The sequence below is a fragment of the Gallinula chloropus genome, assembly GCF_964237585.1.
Source record: "Gallinula chloropus genome assembly, chromosome: 2".
NCBI classification, from domain to species: Eukaryota; Metazoa; Chordata; class Aves; order Gruiformes; family Rallidae; genus Gallinula; species Gallinula chloropus.
Window position 1 is genome coordinate 118,175,390 of NC_140086.1, and position 16,389 is coordinate 118,191,778.

Sequence of the window (16,389 nt, forward strand, 5' to 3'; positions counted from 1 at the left end):
TCTCAAACCACACTACTGATAGATATCTCAATTGCTACTCCTGGTGAGGAGGAAAGCCAAGATCCGGCTTCACAGCAGTCATTCATTATCAAGAAGCTCAACATTTAATGCTAGCCACACCACTTCTGACACACAAGTGTGACTTCCTGCTAACTCTGCAAATTTTAAGAGAAAATTGAAAAGATTATGGAAATGTGAAATTTGTATACACCTTTTTAACTCAGGAACAGAGTATGTTTTGAAAGTGTGTTGTAGTATCTTAATATTTTTTGGACACAATACCAGGAATTACAAGGCCCACAGAAAAATCTCGTTAGAAACTCTGGAAAAGGTGTTTCCAAATCTTCAAATGCAAAACTAATTTCAAATTTCAAATGCAGCAGAATTATTTAACTTTGTATTTTTATTTATTTTCCATGCTTTACATGCCTCATGACTGAAAACGTATATAAAGTGTTTTAAAGCCTTAGTTTTTTAAATTATTTTAAGTTTTAACATGAGCAATGTAACATCCTGAAGATGTATTATTACTACAAAGCTTTGTTCTAATATTTAAATTTGGATTTGTTTCCAACTGAAAAGATCATTTCTACATTTACAAACAAAATTTAGTTTAAAAAACATTTCACAAGTCTTCTTTAACAAGAATATTTTACAGCAAACAAATATAAAGAGTACTCCACCCATCTAATCACTCAGAGTTAAAAGTGAGACTATTGTGGCATGCTACTGACAGATTGTTTATTTCAGTTAAATAAAAAAGCAGTTAGAGCACCCACAAAAAAGATATACCTGAATTATCATTTCATAAAATTTATTTTGTTTAGAAATGTTTTCAAGATACCACCACACTGCAAGCAAAATAATATCATCTGCTTTATTTTAACCATTAGCCATCGACATTTGCATTGATTTCCTAGTAGTATCTCTGCATTAGTCTAGTCATACCTAAAGTTTCAACAATAGGCAGTTTTTTTACAATAGCCCGTTTCTTCACCATTCTCATCACACCCAGGGCCAGTGTCACTGTTACCACAATTGGGAGTCCTTCAGGGATCGCAGCTACAGCCAAACTGCAACAAAAATAAATATATGACCTTCTAAGACAAGGTTTGTATATGAATGCACAGTAAGGATGCATTTACACTTCAGAAAAACATTTCTGTAGCTGTCCACTGAGGTTAAACTGAAAGGAAGCAGCTGCCATGTGGTTCTAGTCATATACAACTCATAAGATACACACAGAAGAAAGTAGCATAATGCAACAGCTTAGGCATTTCTACTCATTACTTATGCAAAACTATGAGGAGAAGTTGGGCAGAGGGAAAAATGCCCAAGCAAAATATTAATTAGGACTGTGCAAAGCAGCCCAGACTGTGAAGAGTGAGTACAGTCAGCACTGAACAGAAGTGGGAAATGCCACCACTTCAAGTGACCACTGAGCCACAGCTGTTACTTCCAGGTCACGATGTGGCAGAAGTGAAGTGCTAGAATGGCACAAAAGGCCATTTGGGAGGGAAAAAAATCCCTAAATGAGCACCAAAACAAACAAAAAAATACACAAACAATAGCAGTATAAACAAGACTACCTGTAACTCATTACAAAATGTTCAAAGATGCAGGTCTTTCCCCTCCCCCAAAAGGGCAAGTCTAGCCTGATCCTGTGATTTAAAGAAACACACCTGCCCTGTGCACTGTCCACATAATTATCAGCTTTAAGAATACAGAGTTACGTCATCTAAACTCAGCATTACTCTCAGCAGATAACACCCTGGGATTAAGTTTCCAGAGCATGCTAGAAAACGAGCCGATGAACTGCACAACACAAGGCTTGTAGTTTTGTCTGTGTCACTTAGAAAATTACATTTTCTTTATTTATTCTGTGACAGAAATGTAAATTGGTACAGCTGTATCATTTGTTTGCAGATGTTATACAAGACACTCAGAAATCACCATAAAAATGCAGTCTGAGACTGACAAGAACACCCCACATTAGAAATGAGTATGAATTTGCTTTTTCACAGCACAAAGTCTCTTCATTTTGAATTACTTACGTGAACTTGCAAGCAGAGCCCATATTGTAACATACAAGCATGTTATAATATACATTACTAACTTTTGGACACTTGCTGTAATGCACAATGTACACCATTTAAAAACAACAATCTTACCTCACACCAATTGTGAACATATCAAGTATATGTTTTCCTTGCAACCAGCCAACCAGCATAATAACTCCTATAAAGAAATAGGATAAATATGAAACCAACACGTACTGTAGCCTTATGGGGAAAAGAAAGAGCTCAAATAGCCAAAGCCAATCTTATCAATTGTTCTCCTATAAAAACCTGTTATTTCTTTCACTGCAAAGCATGAGCCCATTAGTATTGAAGACACTTTCTGCCAGTCAAGTTGCCAAATCATGCCAGCAGTGATATACTCACATACACCTCGAATCAGAACACTACACATGGTTCAACATAAAATGAAGCATTTGGAGGACAAAAAGTAGAGTCAGAAAAGTATGTTTGCAGGAAGAAGCAAGGAAACACCCTTATGGTGAAAGTTATGTTGCATTAGTAATCTTCATATGATTAGTTGCACGAACTCAACATGAACAATAAAATGAGGAGTCAATATATTTAAAGGAAAATCAAGCCCTTCCATGTCCCCAAGTCTATGTCTTAGTTTCAGCTGTATAACAGCTTGTAATTCTTTTACCTAAATTCTCTTACCTATTATACCAAAGGAATACAAGGAAAGCTGTTTTCCTAAGAGATCCATGCTCTTCTGCAGAGGTGTCTTTGGAGCCTTGATGAATAGTAAACATGAGGCAGTTAACAAGCACAGCTTAAAAAGCATGAACTATATCACATACTGCTTCAGATGGGCAAATTTCAAGACACTGTCAGTGAATAAGACACAGTTATGCTCTATGTTTCCATAGGTTCACCCTGAGAAAACCGACTACTCTGTTCCATTCTGCTGTAGAATTCAAGATTCAAGAACACTTCACTGAAATGAAATATTTATTAGAAGAATTCTTTGGGAACTTTGCAATGTCTACAGCAAACCCAATACAAAAGGTCATACTGAAGATTTTATTAATAAATCGTGCTGATTAAAATTCTCTGCACTTCTTGCAAAACCAAAACATTCTTGGTAAGAATAAAACTGACTTTTCAACACAGAGGCATTACAGCCCTGGAAAGCGAATTATATACCAAAAGGAATTTGTTAATCACCTGCAGAACATTCAAATTAGCCAAAATAGAAAATTGCCATAGAAAATTTCCATAGAAAGCTATGGAAATGTTTAGACAATCTAGGGGGGGTAAAAAAAAAAAAAATGATGAAAATGAGGAATGGAGATTAAAAAAAAAAATCCCACAAAACCCCACAAAAACACCCCAACCACATCAAAAGACCACATAAAAACCCAAGAAAGTAGATTTTTTACATTGGCTGGCAATAAATTTGTAGTTTTATTAATAATAACGTTGTTGGTATACAATGTTCATGGAGGGGATTTTTCTTAGTTGTTGGGGGGGGGGTGTTTCCATGAATAATTAACACTCATTGCAATACAAACTAAACAGTAGTGAATGGATGATCATATTTTCTTCACATATCTATTAAAATAGATTTCCCTTTGATGACTGGACTGCAGTATTCCCTTAAAAACTGTTGTAAGGCACTGCAACTAACAACACAAGATCAGTGATGTACTCCTGGCTGACGTATTTAATGACCTTATTGGATGCTTTGGCAGATTTCAGATATGTATATGTGTGGAAAAAATTCCTGCCTACATTATATGCCTGATCATGTCCTGTCAGCTGGAGAAAGACAGTCTCCTTGTGATTCCACACTGCTCAGGCAGCCAGAGAAGAAGCTACACAAGACCCCAGATATACAAAGCACTCGAGTCTGAATGACCATGTGGATAAAGAAACATCACTGTGAGGTTCTGGTATGGAAGATTCAAAGGGAGCTCATAAAAAGTTAAGGTGGAGATCACGAAGCAGCAGAAGAAACACTGCTACATAAAACTCAGTCCTGTGCACACGGCACACAGATCTGTCATCCAAATCCCTTCTGCACAATTGAAAAAAAAAAATACACTTCCACAACTTGCAGTGAGATTTGTTCCACTGAACACATTCAGGATTTTATTTCCACAGTTAATATTTTTAGGTCAGCTATGGACACTCTGTTGCTCCAAATTCAATTACTACTTTCATGTTCAAGAGCTAAGATTTGTTCCACTAGAGGTAAGAAAACTATTAAAAGCAATGCAATTAAGTTTACCTAAGTTCCTATGGAAAAAAATCGAAGTTCTAATTAGGAGACACACAAAATACCTATCTTTGCTTCCAAATATTTGCTCTTACCTCTTCTGCTTGCATCATTTTGAAAACCTCCCCAAATTCAGAATTTTCTCCTGTTCCAATAACTATCCCCTAAGAAAAAAAAAAATAAAGCAAATTAAAACCCTGAAGTTTAATTCTAATGTTAGGTCTTGACAGCTTTCACAAAAATATTTAGCCCGTTCCAATTTTGTTAACTTTGTTTACGAAATTAATTCTTGACACAACTGGGAAATATTTTTGCTAAAATCCATTTTGCCTCTATGAAACAAACTGCTGTTCCATACACTACTGAAGTTACTACCAGTAACAAAACTCAAACAGGGTTAACACCTATCTAACACTAATAAAAACAGCATTTTCAGCTGCAGATTTTCAAACACGTGAGTGTAGTTCTAGAAGCAAAATACCACATCCTAAACAGAAGTTTCACATCATCTGCTCCCTAAAGATCTGAGCTTTTCTTGCCCTAGGATTAGTTTTCTTTTAAAACTGGTGTCTGCAAAAGCAGAAAACTCAAAATATGTAAGTAATATATTAATAATGATTTTACCTTTGCCTTTCCACATCTGACCAATGTTCCCATGAAAGCAATATTGCTCCTAGAAGTAAGGTCTCCATTGGTTGCTGCTGGCTGAGGAGCTGTAGATTTAGAGCAAGGGGCTGTCTCACCTGTGAGACTGGATTCATCAATAGAAAGGTCCACAGCCTTTGAAAACAAAATACATGGACTGGGTAAAAAGCATAGCAATCTTTTGTAAGCAGTTGGAAGCGTTAACAGATGTTTTTCAATTCTGACCATTAAAAATACATCCCATTTATTCACATGCTAAGGATCCACATCAATATCAACCATATTTTAAGGCTCAACAAAGCAACAAACACTCCTACGGAATATTGCAGAGCTGTGAAACACTCTCACTTTGGTAGCATGTGGGGGCAGTTAAGGAAAGGGTAAAAATTAATTCTGTATTAATCAGCTAACAGATGAGGAAAAGAAAACTTGTGTTCTAGAAATAGCATCCAAAACAAAAAATAACTTCAAATATAAATTGAAGAAAAATGTCATCCCTCAACTGAAAAACTCTTACATACTAATCTACTGACTTTAACGCCCCTTGAACAGAGCCAAAGCCTGATTCATAAAACCCTATTGAAAAAAATTAATGATTTTGCATTATTAAAAAGTATAAAGCCACTATTTGTGACCATACCATTAAATTTCAAGATAACCTTCTCAAGAACAGCGTTAAAGGATGCATAATATAACTCAGCAGCCAAAATTCTTTCAAAGGCTACCACCTAGCCTATGGAAGAGCATAACAATCAGTTTCACTGCACTCGCTACCACCACACAACAGCAGATCAGGATTCAAGTTTGGGGTTTTTTGGTGTTTTGGTTTGTGGCATAACTGATGCATTTCAGTTCTAGCTGGACAACAAAATGAACACAGACTGCTAGAGCAAAAATAATTTAGTCAATGTTAAAAGCGGATAGTACCTTTACTAAAGTGCTTTCTGATCAGTCAAATCCCTCTAATTCCTGCTATTCTCTCAAATAGTTACCAGTGTAGTACCCATTTTTAAAAGATGGATGCTGTATTGATAAAGGAAAAGGGACACTTGTCAAAAACTGCCATGAATGTTTCAACATCATAAAGAATGATAAACTCTAGATAGTTCTAGAGTAATTCTGTATTTTCCATTTATTCCTCCGACTCCAAGCTGAAATGGGATGAAGACGCCACTTTGCTACTACTACAAGCTCTGAAACTTTTATTGTCACTATCAAAAAAACCCTGTCTTCAAAGCCCACACTGCTGTAGGTATGTTAGCTCTTCATGTAATATTCTAGCTTTAGAGAAGATAACCATAAAACTTGACTCATTAGCATACAGAAAACTGAAGACAGAAAAGGTCTTTTGGAAAAGAAGATTGCCCCCACGAGATTAGGCCAGTGAAGAAACTTCTTCTCACATATATGAAAAGCTTCAGAAAGTAAACAGTGCCTAATTACCATTTCATTTCAACCATTTTCAAGGACAGCATCAATCAGAATATGCTGCAGAGACCTAGCTCTTTATCTAAAAGGATCTTTTGATTTATTTTAAAACCATCACCCTATAACAACACCCAGGAGAGACAAGATGAAAATAAGATGACACGCTTTTATTTTCAAATTATCTGCAACAGTAGTGATAAAAACCAGCACAAATTTTCATGTGACCTAGGACTACAGAGTGCTGAGAAACTTCTCATTCCCTTTCTCCTTTTTTTTTGTAAGAGGTCCAAGAATGCTACTATCATTGCTATAGCACACTACCAGGTTATGAGCAATAAAGATGCTGCTGCAGCAGCAGTTTCATACCAATGCAGAGACTATAAAATTGCTGAGGGAGGGAAAAAGTGTCTGCAGTCACAAAAACTCACTCAAGTACTAACTCCATTGCAGGGGCTAGCAACAGATGATCCAGACAGATTTCTCAAGAGCACCACAAATTTGCCTCAGAAACTAGCTCATTTAGCTAGCTTTGTCTATGAAATGAGAACTGATTAATCCAGTATCAGCCATGGATATACTGGATACTCATCTGGAAATGATGTTAACATCATAGCCCAGATTCCTGGGCAATCTGAGGGTGCCCAAACTGACAGAAAAGTAACATGACATGTTCAACCAAAACCAACAAGACTAACATATACACAACCCATTTTTACAGAATACACAAGTGCTATTACAGTGCTACTGCTTCAACTCAAGCACTTCCAGCCATGGCAATATTACAAATGAAATGTGTATCAAACCAGAAGATAAAACACGCACTGATTAAAAAGTGACTGAAAGAGAAAGACCTACACTGGCACAGTTTCACAATGTTTTAAGAATTCCATTATCAGAGAAACTAGACCCTAAATATTAGGGCATATCAAGACTCAAAGTCACCTGCAAACAGCTGCCAAAATATCTTGTAATTCAGACTGAAAACAAACATTTTACAATTTAACACTGAGGAAAGTACTTAACTAGAATTTTCAAGAATGCATGACTACATAAAATTGGAAAATTCTATACTCTCATGTCCTACAATAGGAAGCTACCTATACTGTTAAAAATGCACAGTTACACCGGGAAACTAATTATTTCAAGGTTTCTGTCAAAACAGTTGTGAATTCTAATAGTAACACTTACTGCACTTCAGTATTTAGTGACTGTCTTTACTTCCCCTCTGTCCCACAGAAACAAAAGTTACTAAATATTAAAGAAATATTAGGTATATACCTCAAATAATCGTAGATCAGCCGGCACTCTGTCTCCAACTGACAGGCACACTGTATCACCTGGGACTAGATCTCTTGCAAGTGTATGCTCCACCCTACCTTCTCGTACACTGTAGGTAAAAACATGAAGACCAGTAAGAATGTCTTTGGACTTTTGTCTGAGAAAAGCATTCACACTGACTATACGCTGCAATGCTACTGGTTTCAGCAAAAGATTATTTCTAATTTGCTGCTTGTTTCTTAGAAGTTATACATCAGTCCCTCTGTACCTTAATAACCTCCTGCATGCAACTACCAAGGGAGAAATCCAGTTTCTGAGATGACCTGCTCACCACATCTGATATGCAGGGGGGCGTTACAGTCCAAAGAATGAAGAGCATCTCTCCAGAGGTTTAATTCCCCAGTACTAGCTACTTGACTACAAGTCCCACTGCTCAGTCTATGTGCTGGGTGCCAGAACAGAGGCTGTGTTAGATTTTTATTTTGTTTCCCTGTAACTTAGGGGTTTTCTTAAAGTGTATCACCATTCTAGTCTAGGTGATCCCGCTCTGGCAGGGGGGTTGGGCTAGATGATCTTTCAAGGTCCCTACCAACTCCTTCCATACTGTGATTCTGTGATCAGTAACATCATTTGAAGCGTTCAGAAGAGCAACAACATGGACTAATTTTTAGGCTCATTAAACAATCTTCAAAGTGAGCAAAAGCAAAACATTCTATGTCAGCATAAGAGCTTGATACAAAGGAAGTAAATTCAGTAAAGTCTTTTTCATTTATTCATTCCAGATTAAACTTAACATCACCCATCTAGGACTGAAAGGACACACAATTACATACCAATGGCATTCTGGAGGCACAAGTTTACTAAGCTCTTCAAGAGATTTTTCTGATCTGTACTCCTGCAGAGACATTTAAAAAAAAAAATGCAAGTAATATTTTTAAAGCAGGCAAAAGTTAAATAAGACACATTCACATGTACTGATATTTGTTGTATGAGTAAAGTTGTATTATAGTAATCTTCAAAACAATCAGACAGCCGGTGTCCTTCAACAGTTCTGTATTAGACACTTTAAAGAGTACTTGAATAGAAGCACCTGGAATAGACAGTGTTGAAGCACTTCTTAACTTCATATAAGGGATTTTGAAAATTGTTTCAATTTTGTACAGAAATTTTACAAAAATAACAAAAAAGCCATTTTCTAAGTCATTTAAAAAGTCATTCTGTACATACTCAGCTTTACTCAGTGTGCATTTAAACCAAAATAAAATACCCATAGAGATGCATAAATATCAAGATAGTTAAAGCAGGACCAATCACTCAGGAAAGGTGAGAGACTTTTTACTCAACCGCTCACTGCACAATGCAGAGGCAACTACTTCAATCTTACAAACTGAAGAGTTCACATACAAACGGTAATTCTATCTGGACAACAGCTGTCTCACCTGAACAAAGGCAACCGTAACAACAATGAGTATTGCCTGCAGGAAAACAAAAGGGAGAAAGATATAAGAATTCCAAATGTCCATGAAAAGGAGAGAAGGTACTTAGGTTTGCTCAGCCATAGTTGATACTACATATTAACAATGTGATTTGGAAATAAACTTTCTCATGCTCAAAAAGCACTCAGCATCCCTCCTTGGGTCTGCTATAGAGGTGATGCCTTTATCTATTTACATCTGTTTTGGTGCTATCCAAGAACTCAATAGCATCATTAGAACAAAAAGAAGAATCTTAACGACTAGATAGCAGTTTTGAAGAAGAAAACTTTCGCCTTTCTAAACTGGGAGCAAGAGAGATCAGTGGAGAGAGATCCACAACAAACGGAAAAATTGGTCTGAAGGAAGTGAGAGTGGCATTGTGCACAGAACAAAGGTCAAAGGAATGACGTGTTAACTGCTACAGAGCATCACAGTGCGGCACCATTCAAATAACCAGATAACAGAAAGACAAAGAATAAACTGAAGGCTAGAGATAAGGTAGCAAGCTGAAGAACAGGTCTGAAGCCATAAAATACCCCAGAGCAAGGAGATGAGACTCAAACTCTTCCCAAGACTCCCAAGGAGTGAGACAGGATGCTGAGTACGCCCCAAAAAGCCAACATACCAGAGATTCCAAACAAAAACAAAGTGGGGGGTGGTTTTGGTGGTTTGGGGGGGGGGGTTGTTTGTTGCTTGTTTGTTTTTTAAAAAAGTCTCATTAATAATAATCCAAGATAAATACTACAGCTTCAATAGCAAGCCTTCATATCAATAGCAATTCCCTCATATCACACACAATTCTTCTGGGCACACTTCAACATGAATATCATGGGGGCTTGTAGGCATGTCATCTGAAAGCAAGCTAATGAATGAAATCTATTACAGGAAATAACAAAGATCAATTTTGTGTAAAGTAAATATTAACACACTCCCAAATTGAGTTTTGTTACATTAACTGAATTCATTACTCAAATCCTGTTGCTACACTGAGTTCTTACAGAGCCGTAACACAACATCCATTAGTGAATATTTAAAGTCCATATTATAACTGCTAAGAAATAATCTAAATACTACTGTTTTGCAAGAGAAAACCTTTCTTGAAGAACTCTTAATTAAATCAACGATAAATCCAGTAAATATGTCTGTTTTTTCATACTAACATTAGCCTCACCAAATGAATATTAGTAAATAACTATAGTTCCAGCTGTATTACTATAACTATATATAGTCATTGTCTAGTGGAGGGTGTTCCTGACCACACAGAGGGTTGGAACAAAACAATCTTTAACGTCCCTTCCAACCCAAACCAGGTGTAGCAGAGAATACAGAAATCAATACTCCCTTACACCAACTGCCCTGTTCTCACTCCTCAAGAGGATTGGGAAAGGGACTTAAGGGCACGAGCCAAGGGAGGAAAAAAAAAAAAAAAAAAAAAAGATTTATCCATGAAGGAATTCAACTTTCATCCCCAGTAATTGAATACTTTTCATGCTACAATATTTTACCTAAATTCAACTTACAAATAAAACAGATCACCCCAAACTAACACTACACTCAAACATAAACTTGCATGCTTTTCCTAAAAGCCATGTATCTTCAGAAGAAAACTATTCTTTCCAGAGAATTACAGGGGTTAGGAGCAAACCTCCAAAACCATTTGATGACAGGATGATCTCTCCCTGTCCTTATTTTGACTCCTGAGCCTCTTAATATATATTTTCTCCCCTGTCCAACTATGAAGGGGAGTAATAGACTGATTTTGGTGGGCATCTGGCCTCCAGCCAGGGTTAAACCACCACACCTACAAAAGTAAAGCTCAACTTCAAGAGCGCAGAGGTCAGCCAAGATGAAAAACCAGCTAGGACTTGGCTCTGGTCATACAGAAATCCTGATTTTCAGTTATCATCTATCATGCCAGAAAGGTCAAAGAGATTATTTTGCTCACTAGTTTAGCACCTATTCAAGAACAACCTTCTACAAAACTGAAATTATTTCAGCTATCTCCCCTCTACTGTTTCTAGAGTTCAGATTACATTTCTTTTTCATGTTTTAAAAGATTAAGTCTGCTTACATTAGATTCAATATGAAATTAAAACCTAATTTTAGATTAAAGATTACTCAGAAAAAAAAAAACAAAAAATGCTCCTCTGAACAAATGCCTAAAGATAGGTGTAAAGAAAGAGTAAAGACGCAAAATGCTATCAGAAAAAAAAATCCATTCACAAACTCGGCAGATTAAATGACAATAAACAAATCAATTTCATTAATTAGAATCAAGTGATCCCATCCCACACGGAGGCTTCGCGTGATGTTCAAAGTACATGTGGTCACACATTCTAAAGAACTCTCCAAGAAGATAAAATTTCAGCTCCTTACCACAGTGATACTGACAGCATCATCAAACTGATGCATTAAAACACTGATGACTGCGGATGCCAGGAGAAGCATAATAAGGGGATTTTTAAACTGAAATGAAACAGAACAGTAATTCAGCAATACTCTTGACAGAAAGACCATTTTACCTACCCCTCAAAGCACATCTGACCTATTTTTGAAATGTATTATTGTATAATTAAAGTATTTCTGACCTACCAGTGCAAACAAAATCGCTCTTTCTACAGCTCAGATTTTACTTGAGGGTACTTTTAAATATCAAAGACCTTGAATGGAGTGTACTCAATACAAACAGAAGAAAACTGTTTCTTACATTTCTTGAGTCACGTTTTTAAGACAAAAAGAATAATCTCCTATATTTCTTTAAACACACAAAGCCTGAAACTGATCTCTATCAAGACTGCAATACATTTCCTGATTTCAATTCATTTTGCAAGCTACAAGGTTTCCTTTTAGATCATATGCTTTCTTCAGCTCTCTAAGGCTAAAATAATAAAAGATCTTGTTTCTACATGACAGCTTGTTGCCAGTGTGTTGGGTTTTTTTTTGAGAAACATTACAAAAAAGAACATTCCTACAATTCAAGCGAAGAACATACTAAAAGCACACGATAAGCACACTCAAAGCAAATAAATACTTATCTTAATAAATCCTACCTAAAATAGACTTGGGTAACATGCTTTAGAAGCATTCTGATGCATCTGACTAATTTGACACCACACATGGGAAAATAAAGCATTAATGCCAGAGGACAGCTAGTATGTGATGTTCCCACTGCTATCATCTGCAGAGCACTGAGAGTCTTATTAGTCACTCCCAAGTAGAACAGTTTCTCTGGAATTAACCATCTATTACCTCAGGGTTTACTTCAGAACTTAACTGCACTGCTGCTCAAAGTCCTGGAAACATTGACCAAAACATTTAATATTGCAAATGCATTAGAAATATCTTCTGTATGAAAAGCTGCTGTAAATAGCTTGTGTAGCCAGGTGGAAGTAGAGACACTTCCATACCATTTTGAGAAGCTGCACAGGCTCATGTATATCTATACTGATATACAGATATACACACCCTTAAAATTAATCACATCAATGGTGAGGAGACAGGGTGGAAATCATGTTTGACTTCTGTCAGTTCTGCTTAACACCAGCATCAAGGCTGGCCCCACCCTCACCTCAAAGGTGGAGGTTTTGCCTTTTAAAATTTTCCTTGGCTACCAAGTTATTCATACTTCATGTTCTATTTAAATGTTTACCAGTCATATACATGCATGTCTGACTTTAGTGAGATCTATGATCAAGTCTTTGCCTACAGGCAAAAAGTGCTTCTCCACCCCTCAGGCTAGTTATGAATGGCACCCTTTGGCTAGTTATGAACATATATTCAAGAACAAATCTTGTAATTAAAAACACTGGTATTGTAAATTAGAAATTACAGAAGTTGCAGTTTCCTATTCTACTAGAGCTACTAGAATTCCTATTCTACTAGAGCTTCCCCATTTTTATCAGAATATGTTCACACACACGAGACCCAATAATACAGAGCAAAACTACAGACAAACATTAAAAACCAAAAAGCAGAAAGGACAAAAATCTTAACCTGGGAAATATATTTTTTCCACAGTGGCTCATCTTCACTAATATCAAATTCATTCCATCCATGGAATGCCCGTCTATGACAAACTTCACAGTTTTTTAAGCCATTTTGAAGATTAGCCTATTAAAAGATGCAAAGAGTAACACAGTCAGCAATTGCACCGATAAACTAGACTTCAAAATAAATCTGAACACCAAAATATATAGCCTTAGATTATAAAAAATTTGGCCAACATCAGAAAGACAAGCTTCATACTAACATTTGTATGACAATAAGAGCTAACAAACCACTATTTTAAAACTCACTTTGGCTGTGCTTAAGAGTACTTCAACAAAAAATTCCCTGGAGAACTACAGAAGCAGATGCTGTTTCCACATCTCTAAATGATTGTTGATCTTCCCCACAGAAGACTCTCCAGCAAGCCCAACTGTGGGCATAGTTCAGACTGTTGAAGATTATGTCAGTTCAGCTACACAGCCAAACACCACAGCAACAGCTTCAAAGTCTTGAGTTGTCAGTGACCAACATTTATCATGGTGTACTCCTCAAGCAGTCAAGCATACAGAGAATGAAACAAGACCTTCTATCACTGAAATTAACCTAGACTGAATAGTTCATAAATCTGTCAGTGGGTAGCTTTCTCAAAGCTGTTCCTCCACGTGAAATGGAGGCAGCTGAAATAAATTAAAGACATTAAGGATTCCTTAGAGAAATGGAAGCAATAGCTATAAAAAACAGACCCAAATTTTATAGGAGGATTGACTCTAGGAGTTTTATTAACAAAAAGCAATCTTCAAAGCATACAGTAATCTGATCATTTTCAAGTTGAATCCCATCCCCTCTCCAGAACCATGAATTTTTTGACAATACTAAAGATTAGAGCATTTCAAGTAACAATTTAAAAGGCAACATGCTTTTAGAAGTAGACAATAGTTACTATCAAACTGCACAATAATGCACAGACTTTGAGTAACAAGATCTGTCCTCAAGAAATATCAAAACTTACTGTTTGGTAACATCAGTCCATTCTTAAAAGATGCAAAAATCACTTACTTGCAGAATGCTTGCAACTTCATCAACTGGCAATTCACTTGCTTTTTTTGATGACAGTACCGGAATCATTGTCTCATTGTCACCATCAGGGATTTTTTGAAGACGTGCAACCTAAGAAATAAAAACAAAGTCTGAAATGAAATGTTAGTGCTCCCCTCTCCTTCAAACACCATACACCAGAACAATAGAGTATTAACCCCCTTAAAAGGCAGGTTTTTTTATAACCATTTGCATTTCAAAAAGAAAGAAAAAAATCTACAATTCAGCTTATTTTCATGCAGTACCATCTGCAATAATAAAATGCTAGACATGCAACTGAGAAAACTAATTTCTGTACCAACGTGCTAAGTGATGACAAAAGATCCTAACAGTTAAGTATCTTAATAATCCTTTTGGTCAGTATCATCTATGTATGGGCAGAAATAATCACACCAGATAAATTTTACTGCCAATAAATTTCACTCCCTGCCCCTTTCTACTCATAATAAAGAGGGTGGTCTAAGCAGGCCTAGCGACAGTTTCTTGTACACAAAGGAAGGAGAAGCAATAGAAAGCCTCCAACAAGAACAGATGCAAGTGAAGTCATAAAACTAGACTACAGTACAAAGGCTTCAAGTCAATGCTATAAAAAGTAATGTTTCCCTGTAATTTTAGTGATGTGCAGAACAGAGCAATAGTAACATTGATTGCACAGCTCACCGCTACTTTGGTATTTAATGAAGCTTTAGAGTTTCCAAATTCTTGCTTGTTAAATGAGAAGCTGAAGGGATACTCTTTTTTTCTTGCTACCTTACACAATAGGTATCTTATCCATCCTGGCGCAGACACAACCCCCCCTCCATTAGCTGGAAGACACCTGCCATGCAAGCATGCTCACCACCAATAAGTTTTTTCCCAGTATACTTGCACAGAATTTGAATAGGGAGTTTTATGCTTTTATGAGGCAATAAGTATTTTTTTAATTTCCTCTGTGGATGCTGAGACTTAAAATATATGATAAAGTACTTCAAGATGACAATATATTAAGAGATTCTAGCGTTTTCATGCCCTGAAAAGGTATGACAATCTCCATTTTCTGTACTGCATGCTGTTTGCCATGTACTCAAACTGATAGCTGAGATAAATTCAACACAGTATTTGTTCTCCTAGCTCCCTACCTAAGTAGGCTCAACAGACTTCATCCCAGATACCCAAGGGATCAGTGAACAAAGGTGAAAGTGCTACAGTTGGAAGTCACATGCTTTCAATTGCAAGAGAAACCCTTGGAAACTCTACACTTGCCATGTAGTTCCTAGTGAAACAGAACACCAACAAGACTTGCTCCTTCACTGTAACCCTAAGAAAGCAGGTCTAGAGACCAAGATGAGAAATAACATGATACAGGGCACGGGTTTGAGCTGTTGGGTGGGGGTGAAAAAACTGCACCTTAATCATATGTTTGCTAGTCTCCAAAAAGGGGGAGCCCGTTGGACCCACTCAGCTTTCTGCAGCCTGAAGCCAGTGCGACGGAGCAGCCGGGCTGCCGGAGTGCAGCTCTGCCAGGGCTGAGAAGGGAAGCTCAGCTACACCCTGCCACACCTCCACTCCAGCTCCCGTATTTCATTCCACTCATGAGCTTCGTTCTGTTCTTTACTATTCTTTCACTGATGCATTCATGCAGAGTCTAGAATTGGAACGTTTGTGGCCAAATTTTTAGAGTATTACAAGATATGCAACTTAAATACACTTTAGCATTGGATAGGTACTACTTATTTAAACCTTATATATATATACACACACACACTGATGCATGTATAAACACTTCCTTAAAAATTATGATGAATACACATTATTTTATAATATATATGTTACAAAAATTATCTAGTGAGTTATTTCCAAATACTCTGGCAAACTGCAAACTAGGCAAGAAACTGAGCTAAGGAATGTTTCAGCCACAGTTCAACAAAAGAGATTACACTCTCTCAATATGTTTACAGTATTTTAAAAGAACTATTACTTTCACCATCAGAAGAAAAACAGCATCATCAAGCCCAAATACCAACAAGGTTACACTATTCTGGACTGGAGGAACAAACATTTAAGGCTTCTCACAGAACACAGAATCATAAAACTCCCTCTACAAAGAGAGAGCTATTATTAAAGCAACTTAAGCTGACCACAATAGCAGCAGAATGACAGATATTTCAGTCAGGAAGAACACAGACATTATGACCCTAAGCTT

The 16,389-nt window shown here is 36.8% G+C and overlaps 1 protein-coding gene across 1 annotated transcript in view; it reads right to left on the minus strand.

Annotated features, from left to right (window-relative positions):
* The window catches only part of ATP2C1 (ATPase secretory pathway Ca2+ transporting 1), a gene marked incomplete at its 5' end in the record, with an annotated part of 63,392 nt that overhangs the window by 18,779 nt on the left and 28,224 nt on the right, over positions 1-16,389 (minus strand). Inside the window, 11 exons of the mRNA XM_084260136.1 lie at positions 949-1,073; positions 2,172-2,238; positions 2,736-2,811; positions 4,395-4,463; positions 4,924-5,079; positions 7,651-7,759; positions 8,484-8,545; positions 9,090-9,125; positions 11,502-11,591; positions 13,119-13,235; positions 14,169-14,279. Of these exons, the coding sequence (XP_084116262.1) occupies positions 949-1,073; positions 2,172-2,238; positions 2,736-2,811; positions 4,395-4,463; positions 4,924-5,079; positions 7,651-7,759; positions 8,484-8,545; positions 9,090-9,125; positions 11,502-11,591; positions 13,119-13,235; positions 14,169-14,279 (1,018 nt within the window). The remainder of the gene's footprint in view (positions 1-948; positions 1,074-2,171; positions 2,239-2,735; positions 2,812-4,394; positions 4,464-4,923; positions 5,080-7,650; positions 7,760-8,483; positions 8,546-9,089; positions 9,126-11,501; positions 11,592-13,118; positions 13,236-14,168; positions 14,280-16,389) is intronic.